General features: G+C 48.4%; 1 protein-coding gene across 1 annotated transcript in view; it reads left to right on the top strand.

Annotated features, from left to right (window-relative positions):
• The window catches only part of LOC146271515 (disco-interacting protein 2 homolog C-like), a 108,469-nt gene that overhangs the window by 58,661 nt on the left and 35,885 nt on the right, over window positions 1–13,923 (top strand). The window contains exons 3-6 of the mRNA XM_084707240.1: window positions 1,804–1,914; window positions 3,567–3,692; window positions 7,956–8,174; window positions 13,707–13,853. Coding sequence (XP_084563366.1) covers window positions 1,804–1,914; window positions 3,567–3,692; window positions 7,956–8,174; window positions 13,707–13,853 — 603 coding nt within the window. The remainder of the gene's footprint in view (window positions 1–1,803; window positions 1,915–3,566; window positions 3,693–7,955; window positions 8,175–13,706; window positions 13,854–13,923) is intronic.

Raw genomic sequence — 13,923 nt, 5'->3', positions numbered from 1 at the left:
TTTCTCTCACAGCTGTCTGAAACAGTAACACATATGTATTAGTACGCAAACAAACTCCAACCCCATCTCTCACTGTGTCACTCCAAATCAATTACAAATGGCATTCACAAGGTAAATAGGCAACATTACGCTCTGGCTCTGACAAATACCCGTTAAAATGATCTGAACAAAGACAAAAATTGAAATATTTTCCGATATGTGTGTTGGAATGTGTATTATTTGTATAATGCATTATACTGAGGTCAAAGATTCTGCCCATCAAGTCTCTTATTGGATCAAACGTTTCTATGGTGTGCATGGAAACGGGAATAGATGAGGCAGAGATTGATTTTGTGTAACGCTTGAGGAAGACTCGAACACACAGCCACACATGCGCACAGCCACACACACACATGCACACAAGCGCACGTGCACTATAAACAAGCACACACATGGCTGAGTGGAGCATTATCGATGCTTCCATCTAAAGCCTTTCCTCCATTCCTTTGCATGCTCTCGTCTCACTCTTCGAAACCTACCTGTGAAGCGTGGAGGTTCCTCCAGTGGGGTGTGGAGAAGGGGGCAGGGAGAGAGAATCAAGGAGGTGCTTCTGAGATTCCCCCCTAAGTTGCTCTGCAGGGAGCGCGAACGTATGGATGGAATGTTCTATGCCTATCATGTTTCAGTGCTGAGGGAATGGTCATTACAGTAAGAAATGGAGAAAGATGAAGAGAGAGGAGGAGAGAGGAGGAGAGAGGAGGAGAGAGAGGGAAAGAGAGGGAAAGAGAGGGATGGAGAGTGGGAGGGGGAGAGGAGAGGAGAGGGGAGGGGAGGGAGGGAGGGAGGGAGGGAGGGAGGGAGGGAGGGAGGGAGGGAGGGAGGGAGGGAGGGAGGGAGGGAGGGAGGGAGGGAGGGAGGGAGGGAGGGGGGGGGGGGAGACGGAGAGGGAGAGGGAGAGGGAGAGAGAGGGGGAGACGGAGAGGGAGAGGGAGAGAGAGGGGGAGAGGGAGAGGGAGAGAGGGGGAGACGGAGAGGGAGAGGGAGAGAGAGGGAGACAGACATGGAGACAGACAGGGAGACAGACAGGGAGACAGACAGGGAGACAGACAGGGAGAGAGAGAGAGATTTAAACCCCTCTTCAGCGGCCATGTTGTTCGAGGGTGCTCCGCTCTAATGAACACAAAGTGTGTCTAGTCCAGAAACACTTGCGAGCCTGTCAAAGATCACCTGCGGAGCTTTGGTGTGTGTGTGTGTGTCTGAATGTGTGTATCTAGATGTGTGTCTGAATGTGTGAGTCAGTGTGCACCTGCTGTGATCAGCTGTCTATGTACTTGTGTGTCTCGTAATAGATGTTTGTGTGTCTGCGTGATTTTAAAGTGTGTGTGTGTTGCCCCGGGGGAAGAGATCTGACAAGGAGTCCAGTTCGGTTCACTCGCTGATTTGTCTAATTGGAGAACGGGTGACAGTGTGACCCTTCGCTCCCCTGATAGATTCAGCAAACCACATTCATTGACACGAGCCCCAGTTGATACCCTGCCTAAGCAGCCTAACAAGCCCCCAGATAGAAATAATGCTCATTGACGTTTGTCAGTCAGTAGGGAGGTAACGTTGTAGCACAGAAACGCAAGAAATACAAACACTAAACTACTTTCAGGGTACTCAGTATGCAGTCTATGGCCTGTGTATTCTCAAATTCATACGTTCTCAATATTTATTTTCATATCAACTCAAACTACGGCTCCCACCTTGTTTTCCGGTTGTTACCTGTGAATGTGTGTGTTGAAGGATGTGTGACGCGAGCCATTGCTGTGTGTGTCTCTCCAGGGATGGAGCCGTCCATGGGCCAGGAGAGGAGGACCCCCGTCACCCCCTCCTCCTCCTCCCGCTATCACCGCCGACGCTCCTCTGGCTCCCGGGACGAACGCTACCGATCAGGTACGGCCACGCCTCCGCCATCATCCCTACGCAGCGCTGCCTGTCATCCGCACGTGTCATCCCCACCCACCTCTCCCTTATCTTCCCCCACATCTCAACTCCACCCCCCTCTCTCCCTTATCTTCCCCCACATCTCAACTCCACCCCCCTCTCTCCCTTATCTTCCCCCACATCTCAACTCCACCCCCCTCTCTCCCTTATCTTCCCCCACATCTCAACTCCACCCCCCTCTCTCCCTTATCTTCCCCCACATCTCAACTCCACCCCCCTCTCTCCCTTATCTTCCCCCACATCTCAACTCCACCCCCCTCTCTCCCTTATCTTCCCCCACATCTCAACTCCACCCCCCTCTCTCCCTTATCTTCCCCCACATCTCAACTCCACCCACCTCTCCCTTTCATCCCCACCCACCTTAATGCCTCTCCGCCTCAACGCAAGGACGTAGTGTAACTCTGGTGTTGTAAGGCAGGATGCTGAGGTTGGCAATGTCTCCCCCCAAAATATGATGAGAGAATGAATTCAAATCACCAGAAGGTTACACATGTTAATGTGCTCCTTAGCTTAAATCCCAAAGAGCAGAGTGCATCGAAAAAAGCTTAAAGCATTTTCTCTATTGTCCAGTGGTTCGTAGTACACTGATCACAACAATAAACAACTTCTATTTATATCAGTTGAACAGCTTGACTTTTTCATTCAAGCAAGCAGTAAATTACTTCATTTTCTCTCTTTGTCTTTTTCTTCATCTCTCCTTTCCTCTCACCCTCCATATTTCAATCTTGTTCTCTAACTCGTGCTAACTCTTTCAAAGGGCTTATTGTGTTTGATCATACCAAATCATACAAACCACTTGGCCTAAACCACTCTGCAGCCCACATGGGCTCTATGGAGCTCAGTGTTTGAGAGAGGCTTTTCCTCAATCCTGGAGGTTTACATGACTATCTCCATGCTGCGGTCTGGCCACTAGCACCAGGTGGACTAGCCTACTTTCTGAATCACTGTTGACCCATTACATGCATGGCCATCATGCCAGTAATGAAATTAATATTACTCTCATGTTTATGAAAATGGTAGTATTCTTTTTTTTTTTTACCATGCCTGGTAGCTGAGATGTGGTTACCTTGCGATGTGGCTAGTAAACACAGCATTATTTGTACATCGCTTTTGAAATGGCGTCTAAATGAATAATGTTAAAAAAAATATATATATTTTTTTAATATATACATATATATATATATATATATATATATATATATATAAACATTCCTGCACAAAGAGAACATGAGAGCAATGGGCCATGGTTAGGTCTGTTTTCACTTGAATGATCTTTGTCTACTGTACAGTACATGTGACTGTAGAAGCTCATGGGGAGATCCATAGTCAGGCGAGCCTGAGGGGATATTCTGCTGACACGAGAGGAAACGCAGCATGTTCTCAAACCAACACGAGTGGAGCATCCATTCACTGTGTCCCAAGGAGCTCAAGGAGATCCCACCCTGCCATCCTATTCTTAAAAGAATGCCCCGTGCTCCAAATCAAATGTCTTGGATCATTTTATAATTTTTCAAATAGCTTGTCAAATGTAGCCATGTACAGTACCGGTGCACAGTCATTAGCGTCATGTGAACACGGCCTCCTGGGTGTTTGTGTTCCAGATGTCCACACAGAGGCTGTCCAGGCGGCCCTGGCCAAGCACAAGGAGCGGAAGATGGCAGTGCCCATGCCCTCCAAACGCCGCTCGCTGGTCGTGCAGACCTCCATGGAAGCCTACACTCCCCCAGGTGAGGAACATGTTGGCAGACAAGGTAATGTTACAGCTGGGCCCCCCCCCCATCTGCACCTCACCGTGTGTGTGTGTATGGGCGTGAGCCTCTGTGTGTGCGCGTGTGACCACAATGCCTGCGTTCACTTACTCACCTTTTACCGATCGACACAGTAGTGTGTTTCGTGTGCATTCCTCAGTAAGGATCCTTTAGGGGGACTTGTCAATGTCGAGAATCAGTACGGAAGCTCTTGACTCTCGTTGATGTTTTGTATTCTTGCACTGATAGTGTGGTCATACCCCAGTCAGCCACATTCCTCTGTGGGTTTATCAATCAGCTCTCTAATCACAGGACAGGTAGCAGTTCCTGTTGACTCGTCCAACCTGATGGACGGTCGAGCGATCGCTTGTGTGTCTCTTGTTGCCCTACACGCTTGCTCGGACAGGAGATGATAAGCCATTGGTGTCCGCTGTATCGAGGCTGTTTACAGGTTTATCAGTGGCATCACCCTCAACCACTTCTCTCTGGTCCCCATCAGGCACTTCACACCTTCAGCTTGCATTAGACAGCGGCAGTGAAGAAAGTAACGTTTCGATAAAGGACTGGGCAATGTTGAACTTCAAAACGGAAAGCCATCTTCCCTCTCCCCGCCAGTAATTGCTGTGCTCCGACAACAGCAGAAGGCAGAGAGATAAGCACGCTACAAGCTAGACACCGTAACAGCGGGTAGGCTGGAATGTTATGGAGTGGAGAGGCCAGTTTTTATGAGACACAGAGAGCTGTGTTAACAAGACCATGATGTCATTAGGAACAGGGCACAGGCCTCTGATGGCTCTACGATGTTTTACTCTGTCAACCAGTCGCTGGTGTGTGTGTGAGTGTGTGTGGTTGTGCTTGTGTGTTCATATTCTCATGCGTGCATTCATCTTCACATGCTCACTAACTGCCTGCCGACATCCACAGTCATGAACCACCGCTCCCATCGTCTTCACGACAGCAAAATACGGAGGAACACACATGCATACAGACAGACACACAGACACACACACACACCTCACAGCCCCTGCACAGCAGGAAGGACAGAGCCCGTCAGAGGGAAGGGGAGGGGAGGGGGGGGACAGTGACGGAGCTTTGGCTCTGGAAGACTGGGAGGGTTATGTGAGGACAGGGGAGTCACATGACTCCTTACCACACAGCGCTTCATTGAGACGGACTAGACTAGAGCAGACTATCTCACTGCCTGCCAAGGCATATCTCCATCTCGGCTCTTCTTTCATCCCAGTGTCTCTATGTTATTACTAGCACAAACTCTGGCTTCCTTCAGACTCTTTACGCCCTATCTGCTATTGGGAGAACACACTTGAGAAATAAGGCATTAAAAGCCAAGAATATTACCCATTCTTGCAGCGTACGAAAATGACAGCATTGCACGTTATCAGAGGAAAGACGGTCGGTATCAGTGAGATACGAATTACCTCATAACACTTAATTACTCGGGCCTTAGCAGAAAGACCCTCGTCGAGTTAATGAACATTACCCCCAGCTTGGCTGGGTACAGATTAAGCTTTGAGTGAGTCGAGTGCGGAGGTAGAGCATTAGGACTGAGACTTGCTAATCCATGCGACATGGATTGGTTTTACGTAAATAGGATGCTGCATATTGGATACATGTCAGCAAGGACACACACACGCACACACTCCTGCATACACACACACACACACACAGTTTACTGATATCTGCTTCATTAAGTGTTCAAAACCCCCTGAGAGTTCAGTCCAGTGTCTCATCAGGGACTTTCCAGGCTCTGTGTGTGTGTGTGCTTGGGTGTGTGTGTGTAATATATAATTTGTTGGTTGCCTGGCAGAAGCCTATTTCTCTCATCAACATGGGCTGTCCAGTCCCTGCTGTGTCCTCTGAGAGTTCTGGCACTGCAATTTAGCTCACTCCAGGAACTGATGCTCTCTCACTCACACTCACTCACTCACTCACTCACTCACTCACTCACTCACTCACTCATGACAAGACCAATCAGCAGTGCTATGCTGGTCCAGCCCGTCAGTCAATCAAGACTATTGCTCATGTCCTGTTCAGACAGTTTAAAATGAACTAGATAAAAGAAGAAAAGTGTTGTAGAGAGGGTTTAGACCTGTTGGTGTGCAGGGTGGTAGAGAGAGGGTTTAGATCTGTTGACCTGCAGGGTGGTAGAGAGAGGGTTTAGACCTGTTGATCTGCAGGGTGGTAGAGAGAGGGTTTAGATCTGTTGACCTGCAGGGTGGTAGAGAGAGGGTTTAGATCTGTTGACCTGCAGGGTGGTAGAGAGAGGGTTTAGATCTGTTGACCTGCAGGGTGGTAGAGAGAGGGTTTAGATCTGTTGACCTGCAGGGTGGTAGAGAGAGGGTTTAGACCTGTTGACCTGCTGGGTGGTAGAGAGAGGGTTTGGACCTGTTGACCTGCAGGGTGGTAGAGAGAGGGTTTAGACCCTCTCTCTAGAGAGGGTTAGAGCTGGCATACGCTACAGGCGTATACCATACACATACAGTAGATGTTATATAAGCTTTGTATTCTGGATAGGTTTGCTTTGCCATAAAGTAAGCAGTCTTTATGTACACTAGCACAGACTTTTATGTTTTCATATTTCCCCCATGTGTACATGAAAGATTGCATCAACCTTTTTATCGTCAATTTCATGTCTACACCGTTGTCCGTCCAAACAGTTTTGACATTTATTGCATAAAGATGATAGTGACCAATACTTTGTTTTGCCATACACGGTATGTTGTTTGCTTGCAATAGCAAAGGGATGAGAAGTACTGGACATATAACCACACACACATAACCACACAGTAAAGGCCAAACAGTCGTCCCAGGCCCCAGGCCCCAGGCCCCAGGCCCCAGGCCCCAGGCCCCAGGCCCCAGGCCCCAGGCCCCAGGCCCCAGGCCCCAGGCCCCAGGCCCCAGGCCCCAGGCCCCAGGCCCCAGGCCCCAGGCCCCAGGCCCCAGGCCCCAGGCCCATCTCAGTAGGTCAGACAGCACCTGTGTCAGAAGTGGGTCAGTGGGTTTATCAAACCCCCCAACTCCCTTCCTAGTATGCAAAGTATATGCAAAACTGAAACACACACACATAGACGCAAAGTAGGCAATGTTCAGGTTGTGTCTGTCTGTCTCCCTCACACCTACTGGATGGATGCATGGCAGCATCCAATGAGCTTGGCTGATGCCATATTCTGTTATTCTCACTATTAGACTAGGGGACCCTAAACCCAAATGAATGAACATTTGGAATGACTTAAAAATGTGTACGTCAAGAGGTTTCATGCAGCTGTGTCAAGTGATGAAAAAGCCCTTGGTAACATGTAGTCAGTACCACACAACTGTATTTTTAATGACTTCACCTAGCTTCATGGAACCCCAATGTTTTGAAGTAAATCCAACATTTGACTTATTTTGTGAGTGCATAGACACAGGTTTCTGGACACTCATAAATCAGTCATACAATTATCTCCATCCTAGGTACCTGGTAGTATTCCAATGGTTTTCTAAATGTCCAGTGCGTCTGGGATCTATCAGGTGATGTGAGGATGGTGACAAAGTGCGCTGGATGAGCCTTCCCATACTTCCCAGATCTTACCATAAACATGCACACACACACACACACACATTATGTGCTTCATTTGCATGGCTTCCTTGGACTGTTTGACTTCATTATGTTGCACCTTTGTTGCGGGAAGAGATGTTGGGGGGGAGGAAGGAGAGGAAGGGAGGAAGAGGTAAAGGAAGCCGGACAAAGGGAGGGGAGGGCGCAGGGCGGAGGAAGGGAGAGGTCGGAGCGGATCTGGTAGGACTGAGGAGGATGAGCGAGCAGGAGTGAATGATGGAGGGAGGAGAAGGGGATGGAGGAGGTAGAGATCTGAGGTGGTGAGAAGGGTGTCAACAACATCCCCTCAGGGTACACCGGCCTCATAGTCTGTATTTGTTGTGCAAATGTCTGTTGCTGGCAGGATTGGGCAGCTATGTGTGTGTGTGAGACAGGGAGAGAGAAAGACAGAGAGAGAGAGACAGAGAGAGACAGAGAGACAGAGAGAGAGAAAGAGAGAGAAAGACAGAGAGAGACAGAGAGAGGGAGGCTTTATGCATTGAGAGAGGACCTCTTTCTCTGACCAGGCTTTCTCTCTCTTTCCCCCCTCCCCCTTCCCTTCCTCGCTGTACCCCCCCCCCCCTACCTCAACCTCCTCCCCCACCTCCTCTCTCCCCCCCACATCACTGTCTCCTCCCCCTACACAGACATGTCGTCGGGCTCCGAGGGCGAGGGCTCTGGCCCGGGCAACGGCACCCCCACCTCCAGCCAGGAGGGCAGCATCAACATGGAGCACTGGATCAGCCGGGCCATCCACGGCTCCACCACCTCCTCCACCACCTCCTCCTCCTCCACACACAGCGGGGGCAGCGGGGCTGCCAGCCGGCTGGCCGACGTCATGGCCCACGCGCACCTCTCCAAGTCAGGTAGGACAGACGACAAGCACACCGTGCCCTGCTGCTGTTGGGGAGCTGTTGGGGTCTGTGTGTGTGTGTGAGCTGGGGGTGGAGGTAGGGGTGGGTGGGTATGTGTGGGGGGGATGGGAGGGATTGTGGGGGATAAGTGAGGAGTGTGGGTAGGATGGTGTTTTGTTGAGGTAGAGTGGGGGTGGTATTTAAAGTGTAACATGGCGTGTGCCTGTTTGTGGTGTATGTGCGCAGGCGTGTCTAAGTGTTTGCGTTTACATCAGATCTGTGTTTAGTGTCCTGCTTTTGATCCCCCTCACCCCCTCTCTTCCTCCCCATCACTGGAGTCACTTCCCCCGAGGCATGCAGCCCGAGCGCATGCTTGCTGTCATATCAAAGAAACACATCCTGCCTGACTTGTGTTCTCCAAAACCTCTCAAGTACCAGCTCCCGCTTGCCAACATGTTCCAGATCACAATAGTTTAGGATCTTCGCAGTTTTCGATTGAGTTGAAACAAAGGATTTTTTAATGCCGTTTTCACAAATAACACGGTGTTTGGCTCACTGTTATAAGGAGAAGCACTGCTTCAGTGGTTTTTCATGCTGACACAGTTTGAAACCGGCCCAAGATGGCAATGCATGGATTCCTAAACACACACATACATCCACACTCTCCCAGACAGGCACAGAAGCCCTACCAGGTGTAGTGAGCGAGCTGCCAGCTGCTTGGTTACTGAGGTGTGGAGGTGTTTTATTGGACTGGTCCCACTGACTCTCATTCCGGTAGGCTAAGCTGGGGAGAGGGACTGGCCATTTGCTGTCATTTCATTTGTCATCATAGAAAGCAGCAACGTTTGACAAAATACTTAATGTTGGCTTCACATGAAGGTGACATTAACATGCATGTAACTACATAGCAAATCCTATAGTAAAGTAATCGTATAGTAATTGCTCCGTAATTCAGTTGTTTTAAGTGTTAACTTTTCACAAAAGTATAGGAAGGCACGGTGTGGTGAAGGGGCAGTTGAAGGTTGTGTTACCAAAACACGAACAATGTTGTCATCTAGTCACACCTGGAAAACCCAACCTCCCCCATACTTGAGTAAGGACAACTGCTAACCCCTACAGTTTTGTTAGTTATTTAAATTTGGAATAGTTAGACAAGGATACTCACACTTTATCTCACTTATGGTGGATTTAAGGTCAGGAAGGAGAAGTTTAAACTTTCAAGGTAGGATCTCTAATAAAGAATTAGGATCGGTCTAACTCCAGGAAACCAATCCCTATGGTTTACAAAGTAACATGCAACAGTTAACAATAGCTTTTTTTGTGCAAGTTCCTGTATATGTCTGACAACAAAGTGTTGTTATTGTTCCAGTTCATCTGTTTTCCCTCCAGGTACATGCAGGTAAAACACCGCTCCTTTGATGTTGCAAGGTGTACCCATGACAGATGAATCGATTCAAACATGCTGTAGCATAGCGAACACATGCAGAGTGCTTGTTGTCATCAGCCACAGAATATTTGGCACGGTGTGTGTGTGACTCTCTAATACTACTGGACTGGCTGTGGTATTTGAGTGGTCGACCTTTCAGTCTTAAAAGGATATCCTTTCTTTTTTGAAGGTGTGTGTTTGTGTCCATGTGTGTTGGGTGTGCGTGTGTGTATGTCAAGGTTACACATCGGTTTCTCCCTTGTGCCCATTTCATGCCAAAACAAACCTGTTCCCCAATGTTTGTGTGTGTGAGCAGGCCTCAAAACAAGCGTAAGGAAAAGCATTTTTCTATCTCCCCCTCATTCCAACCTCCATCCTCCTCCCCCTCAACCCTGCCTGTGGAGATAAGTTCCTTTACCCTCCCTCTGCTTATCCTGTCCCTCATCCACCACCCCCACCCCCCTCCCACCCTCCACACACATCTCTTTTTTTGCAAGACCCAGCAAAGCAGGCTCAAATAGTATTTGAAACATTTTCAAACACTTCAAGCATTTGATTGACTAAACTGCCGGGGGCAGGATTTCGCCATGCCATCGGTGACTCCTCGCCGTTGCAAACTCAATCAAGCATGAAGATTGTAAAATACTATTTGACCGAGGTGTGTGCCACAGGGCTCTATCTACATTCGGCTATGGTGCTATGGTTCAGGCATGGTGTGGTGGCTTCCAGTTGTGACCAGGGTGATTTTGAAAACGCTCTGGTCTTCCTCCTCATGCAGGCCCCATTGCTCACCTCTCTCTGAAGAGGAGAGCTAAGCCAGGGCCCAGGGTAGAGAATGGCAGCTCAGGAGGGCCGCGGCGCTCCTGTGAGTTTGGAGCGGAGCACGGCTGGCAGCGCGCTGCGTCGGATGGTCAGTATCTCATTGTCTCAGTGCAGGAGGTCATGCAGTGTAGTGTGTGCACCCCTTTTGGCATGTCTGCCCTGTTCCCCGCACCTCCATGTGCTGTGTGAGTGTGCGTTGAGGGCGGTTTCCCCCGCCTCGCTCCGCTGAATGGTAAACATCTAAAGCAATGGGATGCTAACCTTCGGATAGCATCGGCTGATGATTGCTGTGGTTGCATGGGTTTATCAGAGTGCGTCTCGCTGCTGTGCTTTCGTGCGTGTGAATAGAGAAGCAGAGCACCCATAATGCTGTTCCAGGATGTGAGCAGATCCATTCTGGGGGGCTAGATAGCCCTCTGTGTGCCCTTATCATCTTCCTGTCATGGTCACGCTCTGAAACGTGATTTATTGATCCAAAAATGTGTTCATTTATTTGCCCCGGCTTGAAGACGGTCTTATGTTCCAAAACGCTTTTCATGTTTGAAAAAGAGCAGATGGCTGAGTGGAATGCGTGGTACGTCAGCTTCTAGAGACCTCACCATTGCAGCTCCTACCATCGTTCGCATTGACTGCAGCTTTTCTTCCATGGTCCATACAGCATTCTTATGATGGCAGAATGAATATTGTGACTTGAAGAACTTCTTCTTTAAACTGTCCAGTGATGGGTTCTGTTATGAATAAACTAATTTCTGGACGATTCTATAGCCTTCTTCACAAACTTCTTTGCGGGCCTTTTCAGAGAGTACCGATCCAGCAGAGGAAGAAATACTGCAATGTATGCGCAGGTCTTATTCAAAACTCACACTGTGTTTCAGAGTCAGGTTGATTATCTAGAGCTCCGTTCTTGTGTGTCTAATGGTTTCCAAGCATTAAACAAGGCCCTGGGGGGGAGGGAAAGGTGCATTCAAGACAACAAAAGGTTCATTACAGACCGTTAATCAACCATTCATCAATGTCATATAAAGCGACTGGCTCCACTAACACCATTCTGGATGTCTTCCCAAGCGTGATGTACAGCAATCAGGTTGAGTCTATACGATAGCTCAGTGGGATTTAACTGCAGTAGTTGCCATCATACTGCAGATGTTACCGGAATTCGCATTCCTTAAAGACTGAGAAAGTACGAGAAGAACAGTGACAAGGTTTTAGGTTAATGGCCTACACAGTTATAGAATAGTCTTCATAGTCCAGGTTCAGGATGGACATGCATTAATTCTGAAACCAGCTTTTGCCCTTGTGCTCTGGGATCACACATCCCAGCCCATCAGTATTCCAGGACAGTAGGGGGTCGTATTGTAGCTGTGAAGTACAAATGATACCACAGGTCAGGTTGTCTTTTTCTTTTAGACCGAGGCCGACCAATCCCGTGGGCTGCTTGATAAGGGTCGAAGGTGTTTAAGTCTGCGTCGGGCCAAGCAAAAGATGTTACATACATAAGTACGTTCTCCTTATACAGTATACTGAATGTAATTAACATCTCGTGCGACTGGCAAAAGAATATTCATATGCAGGCCACATCTGGATAAAGCATTTAGTTTGGTTGCAAGGCTAAGGCAGTCATGTTAGAGCAGTGACTAGTCTGTCCCTCTGCCCATCTTAGATATGAAGGTATTAAAGATCTCTGTCTGGCATGCCATTTTATGCAGTTATATAAGCAGTGTGGTAGTGTGAGAGAGCCATAAGGTTATTCCGTATAACATCAGTCCGACATGCAGCTTGTCTGTGTTATGTGGTGCTATGCTGTTTGATCCAATGAGTTTGTGGTACTTTAATCAGCCAGTGTCTTCAATGGGAAGCTAAGTGGGAGGTTTTAGGGCTGCATCTCATTACTGCGTTGGAGTTTTCTCAAGGTTTTAGGGGTGCATCTCATTCCCACTCTACCCATCACCTTTTTCTTGATCAGCGTCAACACCGGATGGTGTAGTCTGGATGGCATGGCAGGTGGCGTGTCTGGAGAGGACGGATTCTTGGTGGAGATTTTCGACATTGAATTCAAGCACTTTCAAGGGTTTAAAGGTGCAGCGTGGTAGGTGTCGAAGCCGCTCAAGTTGAGACTGAGACACGCAGCGGAATGTGAAGTGCCTCCTTGAGATTCCCTGTGTCGGATTTCACGCACCAACAATTCACAGGAAGTCGAAGCTAACCACGGAGGGTAAAAAAACAACAGCCTTTTGATGAGACCCACAAGAAGAGAAGAAACAGTTGATTTTACAGCTTAATTGGATTTTGCAAATACATCTGGCACATGAAAACATCAGGAAAACGGTGTGGGTGTCTCTGACAAAATATCTCCTTCACAGTGAGGGAAAGCTGTCACATGTGGGAAGCCTTTTTAAAGCGGCGGAAGCATTGCATCAATTATGCCATGTTGAATCATGTGTGGGTGTGGAATTACGGACTGGGGATTGAGGAGGCGGAACTTCATAACTGAGTACTGTGAAGGGCATCAAATCTGCTACTGGTGGACCAAATTACTTTTTGAGTGGCAGTGAGGCCTTGGAACGAGCCTCCTTTTGACTGGCAGCTGTGCACATGGACAACTTGTGTCTGAGCGTTCCTCACAGTGCTCTCTACATGCTTGACATTGGTGTGATTTTGGGTAGTTCATGTTTCAATGTTTAACACACATAGACATGGTCCTTTGGGACCTTTTGCTGGCTTGGAGCTTTTTTTCTCCACAGAAGAGTTACATGATGTATCTCCAGGAACCAAAAATCTGTTTTCCCAAAAATATTTTTTATAGAAGACACAAATAACTCTTGAATGACACTATCTGATATTCTCTCATATAAATAGTCTTTGAAGAACCTACTCAAATATTAATAATCATGTTATTGTAAACAGTCCTTCATGTCAACTTTGAAATAGCATTCATGTTTCTCTTGTTTCTCTTGCCTTGGGTGAAAATGATTTGCACGCATCCCTCTTAAAAACAGCTTGTACCTCTCCTTTTTTTTTATCCCTGACTCATCCCCCCGAACCCATACGCACACACACACCAACGGTATGCACTCATTTTCAATTTCACACACATCTCACACACACCCCTTCTCAACACACACCCGTTCTTGCAACCTCCCCTTACCCCACCCCTCCGTTCTTTGACCTGCTTGCTTGTTGGCTTGGCTGTGGGCTTCCTTTCTGCCGCCTGTCCTTCGTGTGGTGACCGTAGGGTTAGCAGGACAGGGGGGGTAACTAACTAGGCTATTCCCTCCACCTTGCCTCTCACATCCCAGAGAACCACTCTGCCCCCCCAGATGTGACCGGCTACACCAACACCACAGACTCCATCCTGATGGAGAGACCCCAGGTTTCCTCCAACACGGTCCCCAACCGCCCCGTGCCTAAGTATGGCAACGCAGAGCTCATGGAGACTGGAGACGGTGAGTGGAGGTGTGGAAGTGTGTGTGAGTGGATGCGTGTGTCTGTCTATTTGTGTGTAAAAAAAAAAGA

This window comes from Hypomesus nipponensis, chromosome 10 (genome assembly GCF_054491055.1).
Source record: "Hypomesus nipponensis isolate SF chromosome 10, ASM5449105v1, whole genome shotgun sequence".
In the NCBI taxonomy this organism is placed as follows: Eukaryota; Metazoa; Chordata; class Actinopteri; order Osmeriformes; family Osmeridae; genus Hypomesus; species Hypomesus nipponensis.
The sequence above is the reverse complement of the archived record's forward strand: the minus strand, read 5'-3'. Positions and strand labels throughout refer to the sequence as shown.